At 32.1% G+C, this 25529-nt stretch overlaps 1 protein-coding gene across 6 annotated transcripts in view; it reads left to right on the forward strand.

The window, feature by feature from the left end:
• Positions 1–25529, forward strand: part of NAALADL2 (N-acetylated alpha-linked acidic dipeptidase like 2) — a 1088713-nt gene that overhangs the window by 1040586 nt on the left and 22598 nt on the right. For 5 of the 6 annotated variants that reach the window (XM_039865076.1, XM_039865077.1, XM_039865078.1 and 2 more), the window contains 2 exons: positions 175–268; positions 13717–13915. In XM_039865076.1, the coding sequence (XP_039721010.1) occupies positions 175–268; positions 13717–13915 (293 nt within the window). Of the gene's footprint in view, positions 1–174; positions 269–13716; positions 13916–25529 lie in introns of those variants that run through there. The other variant, XM_039865080.1, reaches the window with a different exon arrangement.

The following is a 25529-nucleotide window of genomic DNA, read 5'->3' on the forward strand; positions in this document are numbered from 1 at the left end:
TTTTTTTTCTTTTAGAAAAATAAAAAAAGATTTAAAAGAAAAAGACTTTGTAAAAGTCTATTCTACCATCTATGTTTTTGCTACTCTGGATCTATGAGTGTACAAAATAATGAAAAGCAAACAGATAAAAACCTTAATACTGAATACTAGCATTTCATCTTCTTGTTCTTTCAGCTTTCAGGAGAAGTGATTTTACAAATTGCCAACGAACCAGTTCTGCCCTTTAATGCTCTCGATATAGCAATAGAAGTTCAAAACAGCCTTAAAGGTAATTTTTCTTTGAATTATAGTAATTTTAGCAAATGAAAAATTGTTAATGTATAATTTTAACAAGAAATGGATAAAATTATCTACTATACTAACCATGTCAATTCAGACACTCCCTTCCTATAGAGGATTATCATGAGAAAGGCTTAGAAGAATTTTGGCTGCCATTTTAACAAGAATTAATTTTGCTTATGTGTAAGCATCAGGCAACACATCACATTTTAGAGAACATTCTACCTACTATCCTTTATCAAAGAGATTTATAATTTCAAGCTTTCGTTATTATTTACAAGTTTCATATGGAAAAATATAGTTCAGGAATTTTGTTTTTTAACACTCTTACCAAACATTTAGTCAGTTCAAATAAGACTGGCCTAGAATTTTCTTGGGAATTGGTGTATATGAGGTATGAGCCCAGTCCATTTCACTGAAGTGTTGACTCATCCTAGATTAAGAATGATGAGGAGGTTTGCAATAGTCTCTATTTCCATTCCTTCAGATTTGAATATATATCTTTCTTCAGAATTCGGATACCACCCTAATAATTTCCTCATTTCCCCTTTATCTACATATAAATCTTTCAATTAGGCTTATAATTTGTCTTCATTAACCAACTACAAAGGTCAGTATTATAATTAAAGAATGCACCCTCTTCCTTCTCTTTGAGTCACACATTTTACTAACAATCTTGAATGAGTCACTTGTGGGCATATACTTTTTAATACAAAAGTCGATATTTTAATTATAGTAATCCTTGGAAAGTGTATCATTCTAAAGAGCCAAATATTTCCGGTATCTGAAAGTTTAATACTTTTTGTTTGTTTGTTTTTGACTATCTGGGTTACTTCTTAACCCAGAAAATACTACAACACAGTCACCCCACCCCCAATGATATTTATGATTTATATTATAGTGGCTGTAAAACCATAACCTCAGCAGCATTTGAACTGTTGTTTAGGGCTATTTGCTTTATACTGAATGGCCTCATATCTCTCAGCTTTGGTATATTTAATTCAGTCTCTATATAGCTGTCTTCTTTTCAACTTTTGTCAAGCTTCTATCTCACTGTCGTTAGTGTGACTGCCTGGAGCATTCACTCCGTTCTCCACTTCTGATTTACTATTTCTAGAATATTTTGGCCTTAGACACTGAGTCAACAAGTATATGAAATTTTTCAAAATAAGAACAGAACTGGTATTAATAAAAGACTATAAAGTTATGTGAATATTAAGAATTATTTTTTCTGTAAGGACTTTTCAAAGCATCTGTTTTACTTGTTCTGTAGACTGTTTTGCTTTTCCTTTAACTCTAACTTTTATACTTAAGAAAATTTAGTTGGTACTATGTATAATACTTAAAGTTTTCAGAGAACTAAAAGAGATTATTATTAATATAACAAAGATTTGTTCATCTATAAAATAGTTCATCTATGACTGTTATGCATAGGGAGGAGACTCAAATAGTATGCTGCAAAATACTAACATTGCATGATAGAATTATAAACAAATGTACAAGTTGCTTTTAGGAATCCAAATGTTCTATGATAAATGTATATTACATTTGTAATAAATTTTAATTTAAAGAAATAAAATCAGCAAAAACAAAAGTATTAGCACTATTGTCATTTTAAATGCCAAGTTCTATTAGTTTTTTTTAAATAGTTGAATTTGTTTTTAAAAATTCATAAATAAACACAATATTTAAGCATTATAATTACTATATGAACATTTTAAGTAGCTTAAACTACATGTGAAGGATAAATAACATCCTAATGAATCATTGTTAGAATTATAATATTACTCAGATTTTTGTGGATATTTAGGGGTCCTTTTCAAAATTCAGATAAAGCATGATCTCTCTCCCTTGAAAATAACATGTGTACAAAAATATTGCATTTATTTCCCATTGACTTTACAGGATCTCCTGAACCCATTTATTCATTCATTTAACAAATATTTTTTTGAGCATTCACTCTGCCTAGTACAGTTCTCTGATCAAATAAACAAACAAACAAACAAAATAAAAACAGAAAATCAAAACAAAGAAACATCCAGCAACTAAAAAACATATAAAACAAAATTAAACTCCGTGCATCTGAGAAACATACATATATAATAGAACAAAATTGACACATGAAAGCAATTTTTAAGTTAGCATTATGCTCAAATTATTTTTTAATATCAATCACTTTGGAACAAATTTGCATTCTCCATATAAGTGTTATAGCAGAACTGACTGCAGTTGTACCCAGAGTACAAAGGAGAGATATAGTCTGGGAATATAAATTTGGGAGTTGTCCCAAATGAGATATCTAAGAGATTGAGTATAGATAAAGGACAGAAAAGGTATAAGATTTGGGAGGCACTCATAAATTTAGAAACCAGGCAAAGAGGTGGAAAAGGAGACTGAGGACGAGTGACTAAAGAGTAAGAGAAAAACAAGGAGAACATGATATCGTGAAACCAAGTAAAATCTTTCAAAGAGGAAAGAGTGATTCACTGTGTTAAATACTGTTGATAGGTCAAGAAAAGTGAAGACTGAGAATTGACCACTAGATTTAGCAATTTAGATGTCACTGGTGATCTTAACAACAACAATTTTAGTGAAGTGGTAGAAGAAAAAGCCTGATTAGAGGGGTTCCAAAAAGAATAGGAGATGATAAATGGGATGTGAGGACACATGATGTTAGGTAGTAAATATGGAGTTGAAAAAGATTAGCATGTTTTTTAAAGGGAATGATTCTACAGAGAATCAATATTTGATCAAAAAAAAAAAGTGAACAGAGAATGTTGGGCTGATTTCTTGACTAAAAACAGTATAAGGGTGGAGGACTTTGCCTTAGTTATCAACATAGCAGTTCATTTATAAAAATGCGAAAGAAGGCAGAGCATATGGCAGTTATGTAAATGTGGTGGTTAGAACTCTTAGCAAGTCCTTTTAGATTGGAAAAACAATAAAAAAAGTTGTTTAGAAGGGCGAGAGAGTAAATGAACTATGTAAATTCAATAATTGTTTTGGGCAACATTAAAATCTCAGAAAAAAAAAATATATTTTAAATGAGATAATTCAGCATAATTATATTTTTTTCCAGCCTTCAGATGGAGATTCAGGTATAGAAACAGACAAAGGTGGATTGAATCAGAGCTAGGGCTTTGCTAAGAGAGGGACGATGAAATAGATAAGATAAAGGAAACAGAGTTGTATGCAAAGGAGCACTCACAGTGATGAGCCAAAGGAGCTAAACTGGGTATGGAATAAAATGAGGATCTGAAGGGAATGAGAGTGAGTAAAAAGGAAGGAAGATGAAAAGACTGTATTTCTCCATGAGATCAAAATATTGAGAGTGAGTGAACTAAAAAGACTTATTTGCCAGTGGAAAGGAAATGAGATTGTTGAAAATGTGGTTCTATGAAGAGTGTAGATAGTGGTAATGGCAATGTCTTAGCTGGGTATGACCATGGGAGTATGGTAACTGTTATGAAAGAGGCTAAAGAAAAGAGAAGCCAGAATATGTCTACATGGATATTGAAATTACCAAGAATTTAAGACAAGAGTAATTCTTATAAGAGAGAGTGGGTGAACTATAAGCTAAAATTTTCAGAGAATGGGCGGTGACCTAGAGGTACTTCATATTGTTCTTCTAGGGCTAGTGGTAGAATGGGTATGGGAGAAAAAGAATCACTGCTTGAGAGGGCTGCAGTGGAAGCAATGTCATTAGGAGAGAGCCAAGTTCCAGTTAAAGCAACCAAGTAAAGGTAATATTCTCAGAATAGACCGAGTTAACGATCCTTTCTTTAATAGTTGTATCTAAAAGCGTGTCAACACAATGGGGGGAAAACCTGCATTCATTCCACAAAAATTTCTGCAAACCATTAGCAGCAGACCATTCTCTATAGTTCTCACAACCACCAGACAGAAGGATAATTTACCAGTGAATAATTTGTTTGAGTTGATTTATTGGATGCTTCTTGAAAGCAGGTCAGATACCACTAAATACATGTTAACCTCTCCCTAAAATCCAAGATTCTCAGTGGAGGAGCAGGAACATTTTGTCTTCCTGCTGCTATATTCGACTGCTTCTGCTGTAGGTGAAGAACTTTTTCTTTGGTTGCTGGTTGTTTGGTTTTTGAGTTTTGTTTTCTTTTAACATGAAACTCCTTGGGTTTTCCTTTCACTTTCACTCAGAAAGATGCAGCCAGACTTAAGATGGGCCCAATACAAAAGAAAAGAAAGAAAGAAAGAAAGAAAGAAAGAAAGAAAGAAAGAAAGAAAGAAAGAAAGAAAGAAAGAAAGAAAGAAAGAAAGAAAGAGGCAAATAAATGTGTTTATTTTTCTTTTATTTAACCTGAGTATAAATATTTGATCAAACAGATATGATATGTCACCTTTAAGCTATACATTTTTGTATTTTAGTAATCATGATTCAAAATTACTTGCTCTGTATCATAGTCAAAGGTTATTCAAATATTTGCTAAATTGTAGGCAATTTGGTATAGCTGTTCTATTTTGAGTACTTTGGTTATAACCTTATTTCTAAAATAGAATACTTTAATATGCTAATGTGTGAATAATGGACAGCACTTAACAACAACTAAGTATATATTTTAGTTTCAATTTTGTCTACCATTGTAGACTATTTCATTAGCAAAACAGAATTTCTGTAGCTAAATGAAACATAATTTTCCCGCTTAATGCAAGCTTTAATTGTTGATATGTTTTCTTATTTTGTTATAACACTTAATAATGATTAGTCTTCAGCTCTCAATTACAGTTTAAAAAAAAAAGTGACCTTCAAGGCTGAACTATAAAATTCCATTTCTCCTTACTGCAGAGTTTAAGTATGAAGGTCTCTGAAACCCAATTGCATTTTCAATGGTGTAATTTTTACCCTTGACAACCGGCCATCTTGTTTATTTATTACACTAGTTTACGATAGCAGCAGACCATTCTCTATCGCTCTCACAACCACCAGACAGAAGGATAATTTACCAGTGAATAATTTGTTTGAGTTGATTTATTGGATGCTTCTTGAAAGCTCATTTTGACTGAGCAGTCCTGGCTCTTAATATTTGGTCAATGCCAAACATATAATAGTTAGAAATTGAATATTTATATGTAGTGCATGGAGATGTATCATAAATAGTGACTGATAAGATAACTGATATGTTTCAGACATACTTGTGACAAAAGTTATGTCCAAAAAATTCACATACAAGGCAATGGTACTAGTTTGCAAGGGCGGAAGAAAGTGTCAAGAATAAAGTACCACCACCTCCTTGAACCTGGAAGCAGACTAAGGAGTGAGCAGTTCATAAACCTACTAAGTTTACTGTTTCTCACTTTATCTACTTTTTAATGTATAAAACAGTACTTCAAAAATAATTAATGATTATATAATTCCGATGCTTTTTGTTTTATATCTATTATCTGCTATTTTTCTTTGTTAGAATTTTGGATCTTAATTATTTAGCATTATTGTAAAAACTACAAATGACCAAATAAAATAAAAGTTATTTTCATTTGATCTGGCTGTGTACACATTTATTTAGTGCAAGCCAGAATCAGCAGGAAACATAATTTTGAACTGTGTGGCTTGTTGCTGCCTCCCAATTGTCTTACTAAATGTAAAATGGTTGTCAGCAGCATTTCCTCCTATTCTTTGGAAAACTGGCAATGCCACTTTGATCTGACTTTGTTTTTCTTATTAGATCTGATAATTCATTAGTGTCGATCACTTTCTTTTAGAAGGAAGAATAGTATTTCAAGCTGATGATGCCACTGAGGAAAGTACTCTGTTTTGTTAGATTCATAGTTTCATATTTTCAAACATCACCTTTGTTCTTTTCTACAATCAAAAGTGATTAAGACCCACCTAATGTCTTTTTTTCTTTTTGAGAAATATAAGATGAATTTCTCAAATGGCAAAATTAAATATGTGCTGTGTAAATCGCATGATTCTAGTCCTCGGCCCATCTGTCTCCAGTCTTGGTTTTAATTACCATCAATTCCAACTCTGGACTGGCCTATAGATAGTAAAGGATGGGTACATTAAGTACCTGGACCCGTCCCTCCCTAAGAAATCCAAAGCAGCCCATCATCTAAAATACAAAAAATTCCAAGAACAGATTTTGTTCCCATGGGAATTCTGAATCTCGCTAGTTTTCTAGCGGTTTGACCTGAACTGACATTTCTGGAAGTGATCTTTTTGTATGACAAGGACTTAAACCCAAAGCATTCTCTAAGAACTATCTTAACTTGCTTGCTCAAATTGATAGAGAAAATTGATGAGATTGGACACCCATTGGGTACAATTTTCTAAAAATATCTTTAGTTTATATTTTTGTAAGAATTCTAATTATATAACTACTTAAAAATTGCATTTCATTTATTGATATTCTACACCTAATATCAAAAAAGAATGTGAGACAGTTGGGTCTGTAACAAAATATGATTGTCTCTACTTTTTCAATGTTTGTCTCCCCAAACTAATTTTTCTTTCTCCCCATTTCTCTTTGAACTCATATTTTTATTGTGTAATGTCCCTTACTTATTATCTTAAGCACATTATCCATTTTATTTTCTTCAGAATAATACTTTCTTTTCTTTTGTTCATTTCCTGTCTTTACAGTTTGTTGCTGTTTATGCAGCTTCCCTTTGTGATCATTATTTCTTTATTCTGAGTACTTCATCCAAATCCTTATAACATTTTCTTTTTAGTACTTACATTTTGTGTATTGCTACATTAATTGAAATATGTTAGTGATATATTTTTCCTACTCTCCCATCTAATGGTTTATTATATCATTATTTTTTTTCTAAGTGTTATTTTAAGGACAAAACCTTGTGTCGTCCATGACAGGATAATACTACAGTCCTTATTCTATGAGTGTCGGCTCACTGACAACAATTTTAAACTTTTTTTTTTTTGAAATATTTTTAATTGTGGCTTGTAATAGAGCATAGAGTACACTTGCCCTCATTGTGATTCATTTTATCCAAGTTTTTTTTTTTTAATTTCTTTTTTCAGTTTCTTGGTTTAGCTAAAACACAACAAAAGTTGTTATTAAATATACAACTCCAACTTTCTGCCTTAGGAGGAAAGTGATAAAAATAAACCACACATGAATTTAATTCATTCAAGAAAGCTTTTTCTAACTCTTTTAAAGCAGCCAATAACCAGATCACATAGTTGCAAACATAACACAGTGGCAGCATCTGTGGGCCAAAAAAAGAGCCCCTGGTTTAATTTCTATACCAGTCACATGGACCCATTCCATGTAATATTTTGAAATTCTTGCTAGATTTTCATCTGCCTTGGATACCTGAGCCGCTGGATAATCTTTAGAATTCAGGACAATCTTTAGAATGTGTAGCTAATTTTTAAAAGTAGCCAACCTAATTCTTGTAAATGTGACACTTTGGCAACTTTGCAAAAAGTGATTTCTGTTGTATTCAGTTTAGACATAATTATCCACTGTCTTCTGGCATATTTCTTGTTTAAGTAATATCCTTCCATCTATAAATTGTAAAATCAATGTTAGATTATTTATCAATAGTGCAGTAGCTCCCACATTTCTTTCTCTACCTGTATCTTTCTTTATTTAACTTCTTTAAGTAACCAGCTAAGATGATTTATTGTGATTCATACTAAAAAAGGCAAGGTGACAAATAGAAAATGTAGGATAATAGGAGACTGTTGTTTCCCTTCGTTGAAATCATATTGGCAATATCTTTTCTTTAGTGATGCCACAAAGTATTTAAAAAATGACATTAAGTAACATTTTTTCCCCAAAAATAATCTTCCGTTCTGCTTTTGATCACTGTGTTCTGTGGAACATAAATCATACTTTTTCTTGTCACTATAAATCAGTGAAGTCTAAGCTGTGATTGTGCAATTGTTAGCACCTTTAAAACTGTGATTAGCTCATCTATAGAAGAATAGATTCTGTGAAATACTATTAAAGTAAAAGGCTATGTTTGTTTAATATAAAAATGTAGTTTTAGACTATGACCAATATATTTCACTCTTAGTTTAAAATGAAATTGAGTGAGTCTTTAATAATATAGTGGGTAAATATAAACAAAAGATAGGAAAATAAAAATAAACTAAAATTTAAAAGTTTTTAGAGTATGAAAATCTGAAAAGAGACTACAATAATGGTTACCGAAATCATTGTTTAAAATAGGACAGTTATAAACGTATCCGGGAGGTTGTAGAACAGACTTAACACACACAGGGTTATACCAAGTTGAAACTCATCAATTTATAAAGTTTCTCAAGATAAGAGGTATTTTGTACAGGTCCCAGATCCTGGTAGGTTAGAACATGTATAGATTCAATGGGTGTAGTCAGCACTGTAGTTACTGGTCTTACCCAGAAGTCTTAGAGTCCTCAAGGATAGGACTTGTATGAAGTAACTCTGAGCTTCTGATCTACTGTCGGAGGGTGTTTTAGGATCCTGAATCAAAGGTCTGCAGGACAAACAAGTTTTCTGGGAAGCACTTTGGCACTTTAGGGGTCACTCTACAAAGCCCCAGGTATTTTTCTAAGTGCCTTACGTTTACCGTGACATTTAACCTTACTCTAACCCTGTGAACAGAGCTAGGTATTGTTAAGACCAGTAATTTTGATAGTAAAAAAATAGGCCTCTAGACATCAGAGTAGGATTGTGTGTGTGTGTGTGTGTGTGTGTGTGTGTGTGTGTGTATGCCTTAATCTTACTCAGATGTACGCATTTAAGTGGTAGGTTTAGGGCTTGAATAAGTCTGTCAGGTTCCCCCTCTTTCCACTATACCACACTGCTTCCCAAACTGCCTTGAGGGGAAGATGCTGTAGGTTGGCTACAAGGCAGAAGATTTCCTGGGAAGTAGGAATATATTCCCTCCAGCATATTTTAAAGCCTCTCCCAAATTGGCTTGCCTTAGATCTCAATGGTCATCTAAATATCCACTGACTTTCTCCTTACTTCCCTCCCTTTCTCACTCTCTTCCTCTCTTGCTTCCTCCCATCCTGCCTTCTTCCTCTTAAATTAGTATGAACACAGCTTATAATATCCAGCTCTGTCTTTTCCATAACAAGCCAGAAAAATGAAAGGATGTAAGTTAGAGGTAGATTCCAACTCTAGAAAGGTGGGAGCTGAGAAGAGGAAGAGAAGACTGATCATGTTGCTGTTTATAAGTGGAATACCTACCTACCTCTATTGCTTTAATGTAGATAAATGCCCATAACTTTCAAGTATTCCATTTGAGATGCCCTTGATTTCCGGGCAATTTTATGATTTGTCTCTCAAATTGTATTTCTTCCCTGGAATCTATTTAGAATATTCTTATACATAATGAACTCTTCAGTTATCCTTATGGGCATTTATTTCATTTGACACTATTCTCCATTTGTTGATTATTTCTAACTAGTTTAGAAACTTGTTAAGTTAGAGATTTAATTTTATGTCTTTGTCTCTTTCCCAGTATTTATAGAATAACACACAAAATAAGACTCAATAAGTACTTACTGAAAAAAATATTTTTTATTTTACGTTGAAATGGAGGAAAAAATGCAAACTATTTTTGTTTGAAATGTAGAAGTACATTTCAGTTATCTCTTGAATAATATCAAAGTAATTTCACTAGGCACTCTCAATTATTTTGTATTATCTTAAGGTTGATTTTTAATATTTATCACAAATCCATCTTTTCTGCCATGCCGTAAAACCTTATTCATGATTGGTTTTTCACCAGGAGCAAAGATGTAGAAGGATCATTTTTAGAGACAGGCTGTTTAATTACTTTACCCTTTATGTTATTTCTTTTCTTGTGCTTAAAAGGTTTGATATGCCAACCCATGGAAATAAAATATGGCTCCAGATTCATAGGTACCACAAAATAAATTGGGAATCTCTATTAAAATGTATGTAGGAGGAGTAAGATACAGTTGCCCAGAGGGTGCCATGGTCTGGAGAAAGTGTAAGAAGCCAAATTTCTGAGAGTAAAATCATTAGTAAAGCTTTTTGCATGCCTTTAAAAAAATGAGTTGTTAGTAATTTGTATTTAGTTTTTGTACTTTGATAACAGTAACTTGCCTTCGCATAGTAATCTTGATACTTAGAAAGTGAAATGACCATTTTCTCTATTTTTTTTGATACTGTTATTAAGTAATCTGTTCAAGATGTGTTCATAATTAAGTGGACCGGGCTCTTCTGTTTTTGTTTTTTGTTTTTTGTTTTTTTGATATCAAGTCCTTGGTTTTTAGACTTCAGGTATGCATTACTTCAAGATAATTATGCTAACCTTCTCTGAGAGAAATCTCTAGCTCCTGGTACATTTTCTTTGGAGTTATTACTTATTAAACCTAAACTGTTAAGAGCCTCAATTAGTTCTCTGCTCTCTGATATTCACTATGCCTTAAATGAAGTTTTATATATTCTTAGTTTTATAGGTTATTGGTAAGCCATATTTTGATTCAATTGAGTTTAATTTAACTTATCATTACCCTAAAATAGCCTTTTTTCTTTTTTCCTTTTTTCCCTTTGCAACTATTACTGATTACAGCTATTAGTGACATTTATTATATCTCAAATAAAACATTGTATAAATCGACATTCATTCAACAAAATTTTTAATAAATGACTACGATATGTAAGGTATTGTGCTGGGATATGGATATACAAAGAGAGATAAAACATATTTGCTGCTCTTGTGGGATTCTGTTCAGTCAAGGAAAGGAGAGAGACAAGAAAGATAATGACTAAAATATTACAGATGCTAAAATGCTGTGATCAAAGTACAGAATTCACGTGTTGATTCATTAAATGTTATGCCAGGAACAGTTTTAGGTCCTGGGGAAATGGTAGTGAACAAAAAAGACAAAAAGCTTTTCCCTCACAGAGCTGACATTCTAGTAGGGATCTTAAGGATCATGAAGTAACAATCATTTGTAGTTATAAAATCCTACATAGAAAAGGTGACATTACTTTCTGGGTCTTATTTGGAGACACAAAAAAAAGCTTTATTGGCACAGAAATGACTATTAGGAATCTTTGTAATATCATTTATATATCAGAATAATTGCATGAACATGACAAGTAAAGGTACTTTTCAATTTATAACTTCAAACCCTCCAAATAATGCACAGGGTATGCTGTGGATGGCAGATTTTTACTATGAGGATACTTTTTGGATTCAGCCAATTTCTAAAGCTGTCAATTCTCTATATCTGTACTACCATAAAAGATAAATTCATTTAAAGCTAAATAAGGTAGAATGGTACAATTTGTCTCACTTGATTCAAGAATAATGTCTTCAATTCTTTGGTGTATGTTACATCAGAACAGATTTTTCTTCCTAAAATGGAAGACTTTCAAGAATGTCAACCTTGTTTTTTCTGTTGTTTAGTCTTTCAATTTCAGTATAAACTAAATGTACCTTATCCATCTTGTTCTTTCCTGTGCCGTGATGTTCCCTGTAAGTTCTCCATATGTTAACTTTGGCGAACCATAATAACTTAAGATAAACCATATTTTTATAAAATAACATTAGTGTTATTATTGTTATTTAGGGGGCTAGATCTTCATAATGAGCAAAAATACCTCATCTCACAACCTCATTTTGTTTTGAAATCAAATAAGATAATTAACTAATTTAAAATGCACTATGAAAACATCAAAATGCCAAAACCTATGAACTTCTACAATTGATTTTATTTATATTGTTAATTTCAGTGAATAGAGAGCTACAAAGAGGGCTATCTTTTTTGTAGCTCTCATAAAAACCACTTATCTCTACATAATCTCTACATAGTTTTCTTTTGTTATTGGATTTTTTCCATAAGAATACTTCATTAAATCTATTTTGTTTATTCAATAAACAACTATTGAGAGTCAGAACTATGCTGGGCTCTAAAATAGTCTCCATCAAAATAAAGGTGAAAGACAAAAAGATCATTATATTATAAGTTGGTAAATTTATGACAGACATGTATTTTATACATCAGCTACAATTCTAACCTAGTTTTCCTTTTCTTAGCAGATCACCTCTCCACAGTGCTTCTTAAACTTGAAAATATATAGAATAATATTTTCTAGGTTCTACCCCTGTAGAGAGTCATCATACTTGGGAATCTGCATTTCCATAAAGCCCAGGTGTTTTTAGGGCTGATAACCCTAGGACTTCACTTGGAGAAAAAATCCCTTTGTGCTCTTTCCCTTTTCCCCAAGACTTCCCCAAGAGTGGGTGCTATAAGGCCTCTTTTCATCTCTCCATCTGCTTATCTCAATGACATGCTCTCAGGACTGCCTGCTTAGATTTACTAGGCCTATGTTCATTTCATTACTTTGACTTGAAATATTTCTTTGTAGTGATATGCTGACTTTGTTGGAGTCAGTTGTACCTAGTCCCCTGAGAATGACATCATTTACTGTTGCCTCACCAAAGACTGGCTCTAATGGCGGGTATATCAGGAAGAAGATGAGGAGGAAATGCCCCTGCTATGGCATAATAAAAGAATGCTCTTTAAACAAGGTGTTTATTGATAATTTAATCCTCATAACAAATCTATGAAGCAGGTGCTTTTCTTATGTCAATTTCATAGATGAGGACACTGAGGTTCAGTAACTTGCCTGACATCACACAGCTACTTATTGGTAGAGCAGAGATTTGAACTCAAGTGGTCTAGCTATGGGATCTGGTGGCTATAATCCATATACTAATGCTGCTTTTCTCTTAGTGGAATGACCTGTGGTCTCTGCTACCACCAATCACATCAGAATTGCATCCATTAAGTTACATAAACAAACAAAAAAAAAAACAATAATCAAAAATCATCTCAAAAGCAAAACAAAATAATATAAACATTAGGAAAGTTGTCAGTGTATTTTCAAATCAAACATGTATTTTAACTTCAAATTACAGAAAATTTTTCGTAAAAAGATCCCATAGACTCATAATAACACATAGTAATATATGTTCTCAGAAAAGAAGATAATTCTGTTTACATTTTTTCTCCGAAATACAGGATACTCCATCATGAGCATGAATTTTTGAGTCAGAAAAATCATTCTTCTAATTCCGGCCTGTTGTTTACTTGCTTAATGACCTATGCCAATTTCCTTACTCTAATTCTCAGCTTCTATGAAATAGACATGACAATACAAGATTTGGTGAATATTAAATGAGATAATTATATGAAGGGCTCAGCCTAGTGCCTGGAACGTAGCAGTCTTTCACCTATCAGTACATATTTACCTGTATTATTATTAGTCATAATTATTATTATTATTATTATCATTATTATTACTACTAGTATTAGTAGTAGTAGTAACAAATTTAATAATTTAGTAGAATATGGTATATTTAAACAGAATGTTGTTGGTAGAATGAAAACATCATTATTATAAAATGGTTATTTTATTCCTTTGAGAAAGTCTCTTCTGAGATGAGCTCATTTATCTTCACCAGGTGATCAGCCCAACACCCATCAACTGCTAGCCCTGGCCTCACGCCTGCGGGAGAGTGCTGAACTCTTTCAGTCAGATGAGATGCGTCCTGCTAATGATCCCAAGGAGAGAGTTCCCATCCGTGTCCGAATGCTGAATGACATTCTCCAAGACATGGAGAAGAGCTTCCTGGTACAGCAAGTGCCACCAGGCTTTTATAGGTAGGATATGCATCTCAAATTTATATTTTTATATCCCTCAATTAAATTTTTTGTTTAACTTTCAGAATATGTATCTATTGTGAACAAAACACTATTTTTTTAATGTAAAACAGTTATTTAATCTCCTCCCCTAAAGAAAGTTCAACTGCATAAATGTAAAGGAAACTTAGTGTAGCAGTATCATATAGAAAACAATTAAGAATTTTTTTTGACATTACGGTCAATGTGAGTCAAACATGATATGGATACTGAAAAACCAAATGGAATTAAAGGTTGTATTTGGAGAAATACACTTTTATGAATGAATCAGGATAAACCCATGCTATTCTGCCCTAGTAGGACCAAATCTAGAGCACTGTGTTTAATTCTTGAAACTACATTTTTGAGAGGGAGCAAAATAAGTAAAATATTCAGGGAAGAGTGGGATTTCATTAATCTTGAAACAACCTGGGAATTAGAGATATTTGGTTGAAGTGTTACAATAGAATGATTGTTGAAACATTTAAACATTTTAACAAATATTTTAATGAAACAACTTTTATATGGAAAGAGACTCAATTTAGGCTCTTAGAGGCTGAGACAAGTACATGGTTTTGTGTTTGAGGTCCCTGATATAGTACAAATTAAACAAAGAGGGAAAATGTAATTTAAAAGATTATTGCATATTTTAAACATTTTTAACCGATTCTTCTATAAAATACAAAATATAAATGCATACACCTTTCTGTGTAAAAGATGCTTATATAATGTGTGTTTGTCTATAACAATTATATATACATATATATGTATGTTTTCTGTATATATATATATATATGTGTGTGTGTGTGTGTATAGTCCAGGATTTATCATGAGACGAGTCAGCAGACAAAGAGTTATTAAAGGAAGAGTGGAAGCAAGAAGACTGTTCGGCCCAGAACTCTCATCATAACAGGCCTCAAATTTAACCTTTTACACCTCTATCTATCTATCTATCTATCTATCTATCTATCTATCATTTATGTATTGTCTATCTATCATATATCTACTTATTTATCATCTATCATCTATCATCTATCATCTATCTATCTATCTATCTATCTATCTATCTATCTATCTATCTATCATCTATCTATAAAATAATACCCTTGACTAGACATACTGTGTATTACTAAAGGATATAACTAGGATTAGATTAAAGCATTAAAGCATAAGAATACAAGTCTTAATTGTGTATAAGAAAGAAGTTTCTAGCAAGTAGTTTTCTTAAAAGGCTAAATATGATGCTTTCACGGATTAGGAAACCCATTATCACTGCAAGTATTAAAGCATAGGCTGAATAGCCCTAAACACCTGAATATTTGGATTATATGAGGTTTAAAATGTCTTTTAGTACAAAAATTCCATGGTCTGACAAATCACCTGATCTCTTCAAACCTTAATTTCTATATCTACAAAATGGAATGATGAGATAAAACCATTTACTAATAAGAAACCTTGTCTACTTCTGATATTTGGTGATTTTTTGTTATGTTTTTAAACCAAATTCACATTTTAAATCATTATTTTATATCATATCTTTTAATACTATGACTCTGTATCATAAATCTTTGGGAAACATTCATTTATTACAATAAGCATTTTTAAGGTGCTTTGTATGCTCCATGTACTCTTTAAGCACTTTTAAGGTGCTTTGTATGCTCCATGTCGAGACGTTGCCTCGACATCTGACCTAATACAGTTATAGTTTAGTGGTAGAGACAGAATGAACAAGGTAATTAAGTCAAATATAGTGTATGATGGATATAATAAATGCTAAAGAGAAAACTTAAACCATATCATTAAATCTAGCATTATTAAAAAGTCTTTGTCAGAGTAGATAAATTATATTTTTAGAATGTGTTATGTAAGATAATTTTATTTCCTTCATTTTTAATTTATGAAAATTCAGAAATTAATAAAAATCAAATGTTAAATATATGGTTTGTATGTTATGAAATAGTAAACACTTTTCTTATTTGCCTTTCTTGGCACTTGCACTAGGTATAGAACACCTACTTACAGTCTGACTTATATGTCTAGTAAACTTTGTATTACCCCTTCAACAATGTATATGGACTCAATTTACTTTATCATACATTTTAAGTGGAAAAGTAAATATTTGTCTTGCCTTTAGTTAATAATGATTAAGCAAGTGATTTTTATTCCTGTTAGTAATATGATTACAGGATATTTGGTGTTCCAGTGTTCAAGGAACTGGAAATATTGATTATAATAATGTTCTAATTCATATAGCAAACTTTAGGATGAAATTCTCTGGTTCAATATTTTGGCATTATTTTTAAACTATTACTATAGTTATTGAAAGAATATACGTATGCTGTTCTCCTTGGTTCTTTTAATTTATTTAAATTATATATATAATATATATACATATACCAGCAGTGCAAATAGATTAAAAAGCTTCATTTCGATTTATCTGACTGAACTTCATCTCAAGATTGTCATGAATTTTATTTTATTTCTGAAACATATACCAAATCATCCTACTTCATTTTTTTTCTTGGTAGAGAATTCACATTTTTAAATATACTTGACGCAAAAAATTTCAAAATTACAATCGACTTTCTACTCCTAATCCTTATCAGTTCATCTTCTATGGGAGGGAAAATGTTCAAAGTAAAAAGATGGGTATGACATGATATGCTATTTAAGAAAATGGAAAAAATGATTATTTATAGTGACAACTACACAAAGAAAAGATAAAATTTTTAATTGTATTATACCAAAGAACATTTGGTGAACAGAGTTTAATTTTTTTAATGTTAAACAACCTTTAGAGATTGTTAATGTTAAACAACCTTTAGTTATTCATGTAAGAATCTCACTCTTCAACCTGATAGTGTTATGACAATCTCATCAAATATATAAGAAGACAGTCAAAAGTGGTTTACTTTTTAAGAAAGTTATTGACAGAAGTTCACTGTATACAGTTAAATATTGCACTTGGAATTTAAATCATGTCCCAGAAGTTACTGCCTTAACAAAAATATCACTAAACACTGAAATATATTATCTTTGGAATATGTAAAGGAATACTTTGGCATCAGATGATTCAAAGATTTCAAATCCTGTGATATTGTGTCTAAAACTGTCATTCCTATAAATAAACTGTCACTGAATATTGCTCTCTGCAAGCACACTGATGGAAACTGGCAATATAAGATTCCTGCCTTCAAGGAATTTAAACTAATTCAACAGGTAAGGTATAGAAATCATAATTTAAATAAATTTGCAGAATACTTATGCAAAGTGCCCAATGAATGCTACAGGCAAGAAGTTCTTTTGGGATTCAATAAAGAGAAAAATTATTATCTTGTGGCAGTCAAGAAAGAATATATAGGGAAAGGGAGAAATTTATCTAGGGTTGAGGAAATAAGAGGTCCAATAAATTAGAGAGTAATATAGACTGAATGGTTGTGTCCTCCCCAAATCCAAAATTCATATGTTCATACCTAATCTTCAATATGATATTTGGAGGTGAGGCCTTCTAGAGATAATTAGGTCATTAGGACAGAGCCCTCATGAATGAGATCAGTATCCTTATAAAAGAGACGTTAAGAGAGTTCCTTCACTTCTCCTGCCATGTCAGGATGCTGCCATCTATGCACCAGGAGGCAGGCCCTCCAGACACTAAATCTGCCAGGGACTTGCCCTTGGACTACTCAGGCTCCAGAACTGTGAGAAACAAATTTTTGTTGTTTAAAGTCACCCAATCTATAGCATTTGTCATAACAGCTTAAACTAAGACAGGGAGCATTTCCAGGAGAGGGCAGTGTGAAGAAAGATACAAAGGAAAGGTTGCCTGCAATATGCTAGAAAACAAGAAGTAGAAATAGAAATAGTCTGAATGGTTATTAGGTTCATGATTATGGAGAGTAGGAAGGAATCAAATTGTGGAGTCCCTTAAATGCTCTGTTGAGAGATTTAGATTTTGTATTTTACACAAAAGAAGCCATAAGAAATCTGTCATTAGGAGGATTTATCTGATACTCCAGGTAGGGTGCACTGCAGTTGAGAGAGAACAAAAACCTTCAGGATGACTATGGTGTAGGAAAGATATTGAGGGATAAGAAAACAATTTGGAATATTGGTGTCAGTGAAAAACAAAGGGCTGACTTGAGAGATTGAGTTAAGGAAGAATTGATTAGCTGTTGAGTGGCTATGGAAGTCTTATTTCAGGTTTTTAGGATTCCCCAGGGGCAAGGCAGATGAAGCAGGGGTGGTAGTGGAAGATGCCTCTTCTCTGTCCATTTCTCCAGCCAATTAGTTAAGGCACTCATTATCTCTGGGTCTCCGTGTATTTATATCATAACCTGTTGTTAAAGATCATTTCTGAAGTCCCTTCTAGCTCTAAGAATCTGATTCAATGGACACGCACTGTATTAAGACTTGAAGAATTCATCTAATCCTCAGTAAGTGGAACAAGAAACAACATAATTATTGACATTGATGGCATAATGAAAAGCTGCAAAGTGCCCCCAAAGGTGCTGAGCTTGGTAGGCAATAGGGAGCAGATCAATCAGGGACCATGTAAGTGAAAGTATGTTGAAAACTACAAAGCATCCAAAAGTATTACTACTGTCAGAATTTGACTCATTGCCCCTGAGTAGAAAAGACATTACATATATTCTTAAGAATTCTGAGTCCTCTCTCTCCTTTATTTACTATGATTATAATAGTACTGCTCTACTACTGATGGGACTGGTTGTGTCTGGATATGAGATCTTGTGGCATCTGTATTTTGTTATTGGTTCTTTTTAATTCCCTATAGTTATTATTCTACAAAAGCAGTTCAAGCAGTCTGACCTAGTGCATCTATACATTCTATAATTAAATTTTCCTAAAGAAAATATGTATAGACTATTTTTTAGAGCAGTTTTAGGTTTAGAGGGAAATTGAGCAGAAAATACAAAGTTTCCATATAACCTATACCCTTCACACACACACACACACACACACACACACACACACACACACACACACACACACACACAGAGTTTTCCCCTCCCAATACAGTCCCCCTATTATTAACATTTTGCAATAGTATGGCATATTTGTTACAATTCATGACCCACTATTGATACATTATTATTAACTAAAGTTCATAGTTAATGTTAGGGTTTACTCTTTGTGTTATACATGTTATGAATTTTAACAAACATATAATGATGTATCCACCATTACTGTATCATTCAAAATAGTTTCACTGCCCTAAAAATCTGTGCTCTACCTATTGGTGTCTCCCTCCCCACTGCCTGAGCCTCTGTCAACCACTGGTCTTCTTACCATTTCCACAGTTTTGCCTTTTCCAGAATGTCATATAGTTTGAATCATACTATATGTAACCTTTTCAGGTTGGCTCTTCACTTAGCAGTGTGAATTTAAGTTTTCTCCATATTAATTTTTTTAATCACTAAATAATGTTCCATCGTATGGATGTACTATAGTTTGTTTATCCATTCAACCATTGAATGACTTTCAAATTTTGACAATTATTAATAAACTCGCCATATATATATATAAACATATATATATATTTGTATGCAAGTTTTTATGTGGATGTACATATTTAACTCATTTGGATAAACGTTAAGGAGCATAATTATTGAATAATATGGTAAGCCCATATTTAGCTTTGTAAAACAATGCCAAACTGTCTTCCAAACTGTACCATTTTATATTCTCACTTATAATATTCCACATCCTCACCAGCATCTGTTGTTGTCAGTGTTCTGGATTTCAGCTATTCTAATAGATCTATATTGTTATCTCAATTTTTTAATTTGCAATTCTCTAATGACATATGATGTTGACCATCTTTTTATATGTTATTTTCCATCTCTGTGTCTTCTTTGATGAGATGACTTTTCAGATATTTTGCCTATTTTTAAAATTGAGTTGTTTTCATATTGTTGAGTTTTAAGAGTTCTTTTTATATTTTGGATGCCAATATTTTATCAGATACTCATGTTACAAACATTTTCTCCTAATTTGTGGCTTGCTTTTTCATTCTCTTAATGGTGTCTTTTGTAGAGCAGAATCTTTTAATTGTAATTAAATCTAATTTGTCAAGTTTTGTGTGTGTGTGTGTGTGTGTGTGTGTGTATTTTTGCACGTGGATGTCTTCTTGTTCGAGCACAATTTGTTGAAAAATCTACTCTTTCTTCATTGATTTGCTTTCTCTCTTTTGCCATACAATACACTTTTTATATTATCTTTTCCAAGCAGCTTACTTGTCTGTAGTAGAACAACTTTCAGAATTAAGATTGCCATGTAACAATATTGTAGAAAGATCACTGGGTTTGAGATTTATAAAAGTGGGAGTGGGGTTTGAGTAGAAAAATGTGTCTTTTACTATTTGAATGACTTGAAGCAAGCTAATTAGCATCTCTGACAGTCAGTTTCTCATCTCTAAAATAGAAAATCTCAAAGGGCTATTAATATTAGGATAAATTTAGATAAAAGATTAAGATAAAATTAGATAAAGTGAGACTAAAATGTGGGAAGATAATTTATAAACTATAACATTCTATACAACTGTTATAAAATAGAAGTAATTTTTCTATCATTCTGCTAGTTTTACTTCAAACTCTGATAATATATGGATTTCACAGCTTCTTCCCAATTTCGCTCTTAACCAAGGATGGAACACTTCAAAATATGGTGACACAACAAGTTCTTTCTCCCCAGAGTCACTGCAGTGGGGAACTTTTTTCCATTTTTTATTTTTAATAAACAGTTCCTTCCCTTAAACATTTGTTAAAACTTTGTATCAAGGGGTTGCAACATCCCATAGATAGAGTCTTGGGGGGAAATGTAATTAAATGTGCAGTTTTTAAAAAGAATAAATATAATATTTGAATAGCATTAGCTTCCAAAATAAATATGGGCATTCAAAATGACAAACTTCTTCCATTAAGTAAGCCTTCTTTCAAACCACTTTTAAAAAGTGTACAGAGAACACTGTTGTAAACATTATAGTATTCAGGTGTAGATCCTCTCACATTTTAAGTTTTGAAGTTGAACCACTTTTAGATTTTGGCACCAACCATTTCATTCTTAAAATTTAATATCTTATGAATAAGCATTCTTCTTAGCTTATTTTAGTAAATTTCAGCAAAATTCCTGGCCTTGTCCCAAACTGTTACAATACTTGAGGGCATGAGTTCTTGAGACTGCTGTTCTGTCTCTGTATCTCCTTTCTTCAACTGTCTCTATACTAGACTAAATAATTATTACCAACTCATTTATTGAAGTGACCAGACAAAACTACACAGACATGAAAGGTCTTTGATTTTAAACTTTTAGTATACAAATAGAAATCCATGGGATTTCAAAACTGCTCACAGCAAAAATATGATTGGCAAAGGTTTTCTATTAATAGACAACTCCAATATCTGAGTGCAAAATGTATTAACATGACCTCACATTTATACATTGGGGTCGAATATCTGCATAAAAATACTTGTTTATTCTCTCTACACATTTAAAGAGACAACAATTAAAGAGTAAAAGCTAATGATATTTTCCTTCCCTTTTCCATTATGAGATAAACACATATACACACTCACAAACACACTCATTTGCTGCACTATTAACTGTGGTTAGGTGGAATTTTGAGGTAATTTTACCAAAGGATAGGAAATTTATTATTGCTTTGGGAAGAATCAGAGACCATTCATTGCATTTGTATTGCAATAGTTTTGACTTGAGGATGTGGGAATTGAGAAGGAAGCAAACATAAGCCAGCCAGCGTTTAATACTGGCTGCTAGAACAAAATGGGACTCTGGGAAAGTGAACATCTTCAAGCACCATCATTCAAAATAAATTAAAGTCTAATTATTATCTTTAACATAAAACTATTGGTCATACTGTAATATTGTCCTGTTGCTCTTTTTAAGTATATAACATTTCTGCTACATTGTGGCTAAGTAGTCTGTTAAAGGCTATCTAAGCAACTACATTTATAATATTATATCTTTGGGAAGAGACTTCTGAGTTCCAAACAATACTTTTATCAGGAGTTTGGAGAGCATAATTCTTTTGTAAGCTGAGAGATAGCATGTGTATGTACCTGTATATGCTTAATATATAGTTTGTGTCCTTGGGAAAGCTGTGGGAACAGATTTATAATAAAGTAAGCCCTTTCCAAGAGAGCTAGAATGGTCATGTGGAATTTCAGAAGACGATTGCTAGCCATTGAAAGTCAAAACATTTTTTTGTTGTTGTTAGAATCCTTAAAAGCAGGAAAATGGCAATGTAAATGTCAAGATCCTCTGCCTTGTGCCAAGAATAAACAAAGGAAGCAATCCACTGAAAGTACTTTTCAAACCTCAAAGCTACAAAACTTTGCTTTGAAAGATATTAGAACTAGTTTACACTTAGGCAAGCAATGACATTAGACAGAACTATTGAAAAACACATTGCTCACATAATTTATGGTCAGGTTATCCACTGATCATACATTTGATTCCATACAATTTGATTTTAAGAATTATAAGAGACTAAAACTCAAACTCCTGAAAACCATTTCAGAATAATAGTGATCTCATTACATAGTTTTCATGGTGTTTTAATTAGAATTAGTTATGTAAGTACTAATAGAACCTCATGTTCAGTGTTTGATTGGGATAATAACTACTTTGTTCGGATTGTACTTTTTCTTTTAGGGATGTGTGGGTGGTCTGAATAGAGCTAAAATCCCACCATTGTTTCTCTTGTCATTAATTCTATCAGCAATGCCTCTGATTTCTTTAGACTGAAAAAAAAATAACTAGTGATTAAGAATTACTATAATGCTTTTAAAATATTTTTAATAGCGGCCACTTGCACAAAAGAATCTTTGTATGAATACAATTTTATAATCTATACAATGTGAAATTTTCAAAGAAAGGTTGAAGACCTGGCTCATATACAAAACCTTGATAATGCTGATCATTATATACATTCCCTTTTATGCTTTTATGAATAAACATATACATTAGCTTTATAATTACATATCCCTTTCATATTTTTAAAGTTTCTACTTCTAAAAGGAGCAAAAAAAAAAGCTACCAAATTTTAAAAGAAACCAAATTAATATACTGTAATCCAAGCTCATTTTGTTAATATTAAAACAAAGTTGTATTCCATTGTGACAGATAATTTCATTGCAATTTGATTAGACATAGAAAAACTTGTTAAAACTTTTAATTGACAATGACCACTTTATCAAGCTAATTAATCTGATATTCATTCTGCTGGTATCAAAATAGAAATCCATGTGTACACAACTGTTTGAATTTTATAAAAATATTTCTTTCAGATTTGAGGTTTCTTTCCATCTAAAGTAAGAAAAAATTATTGTCATATTTGCAAGTAAAGACACATTGCCAGTCTGAGAATGAAAATGAGTTGTGACTTTATGGTATATTTGATAATATTAAGATTAATAATAATAACAATACTTGTCACAGCGGAGGATTTACTTTGTACCAGGCACTATGTTGTACATTTTTATATATTATGTGTAACCTTTCTAACAATATTACAAGATTGGTTTTATTACCCCTTTTATACAGTTAAGAAAACCGAGGCTTATGAAATGTAAATGCTATTTGAAACTGTCTTGTTTTCTCTAAAACCACTGCTCTTTCTACTAGACAGTACTGAATACAAATTATTTCTAGTTCACTTAGAAGTCACCAATAACTATAGTTGGACTATGGTGCAAATAGAGCCAAACAGTAAATAGGTCAATTTTCACAAGAGCTGAGTAAATTTCACTTGTTCTAGATTTGCAGAATTATATCTCTTAACCTTGATTGTTGCAAAAGTACATCTATGGGGCACCAAATGTATCCATACTTCTGGAAAAAAAGATATGCCCTATTGTCCCGAATCAAAATTATCCCAAAATATTGTCTACTCTTTCATATTTCTATAAATCTTAGATGCAATTAAAAGGGGAGGAAAATTTATCTGCTAAATCTCATATATAATAGGTAGAATTTTTTCCCCCCATAAATAACAGTGTGATATATGGGAGGAATCGCGAGGTTGGGAATTTAGAGATGTACTCTTAAGACCTAAAAGTGCTTCTGATCAAGTGATCCCAAAAGTCAGTTAACTTCCATGGCATGTGCTAAATAAGGAAAGATATACTGGCAGATCTCTAAGATAATGGAAATATTAGATGAGAAAGTGTATATAACTAATATGAATTGACTTTCTGATTTCTTTGAAAAATAATTATTGAAGTAATTATTTCAATGAGAAGAAAAATAAAAAATCTGTGTTCTCCATGATACTGTTAAATATGTTATCACTTGTTTCTCTTTTATCTAATTGACTATTTTATCTATTATTAGTACAACAGAGTTTCCATGTTTATAAATATCTGACTGATTTAATATGGTCCAAAGATAATTAAGAGAAAGATCATGCTCGATAATATCTTTGTACCCACTGAAACACTGAACTAACATATCATTTTGCTGCATAATGAAACTAAAGTACTTGATTGCTGTATAGATCAGATGTTTAGCAGATCAGAAATGCTCAGAAATCATTTTATGTTTGCCAATATCTAGATTAGTAGCAACATTTTCTTCTTATAAAAATAAAGTATATCTTTATTACACACACACACACACACACACACACACACACCACACAATATGGAACTGGTATAACATATTAAGGAGGCACACATAGAAAGGGCTGGGAGCCAATAAACATGATTTTGTAAAGCACATAGTTATTCCTTTACCTCATCCCAGTGTCATCTTTTATTCAAATAAAAGCTTACATAAGTTACTCTAGTTGTATAGGAAAGGGACACAAATGTCATCCCTTTCCTTGGTAAGGTCAAGGACCTATATTGTTTGCCAAATACGACTTTTACTTGTGCTGCTTATCCAGTTGGCTTACTAAGGTCCCAAGACTATCACATTTTAACTGATGAGGAAACAAAAAAAAAGGGAGGCTACAAATTTATAACCATACTGAGATGACATCAACTTGGAGATTTATAGAAACAATAGGATGAAATGGGAATTACTCACCCAATAGTCTTTAATTAGAACTAAGTATAATATATAATTTAACATATAAGCGATACAATCCTAATAAAAAATAACAAACCTTCAAATTACCTATGATGGGACTCAAGTATTTCCTTTCAGCCTATCTTATCAGATATATTTCAAAGAGAAAATTAAAAGGCAATCTAGTTTTTCAAAGTAGGAATAGTTTTAATAGGAGAATTGGAGGCTTGTATGTCTACTGGAACTGCTGGAAATGTCAAGGTCTAGGAAGCCTCCACTAAGATTCATGGAATCAAGAACTAGCAGGACTGAAAGAAAATCATCAAGGACAGATCAGGTGCTTGCCCCTCTCAAGAAGGCAATTCCCAGGAGTTCTGAGAAACTGTGAATCTCATTCTTGCCATCTGCCTACCTATCTTCCTGTAACCATTGATGAAGAATGCAGTTTCACTTTCTCTTCTGCCTTCCAAATTCTGAGTGATGATTGATTTAAGTTGTGTATCCTTAGCTGTGCTTTGATAACATTTGTTGACTATATTATTCAGAA

The sequence above is a fragment of the Pteropus medius genome, unplaced genomic scaffold (genome assembly GCF_902729225.1).
Source record: "Pteropus medius unplaced genomic scaffold, Ma_sr-lr_union100, whole genome shotgun sequence".
NCBI classification, from domain to species: domain Eukaryota; kingdom Metazoa; phylum Chordata; class Mammalia; order Chiroptera; family Pteropodidae; genus Pteropus; species Pteropus medius.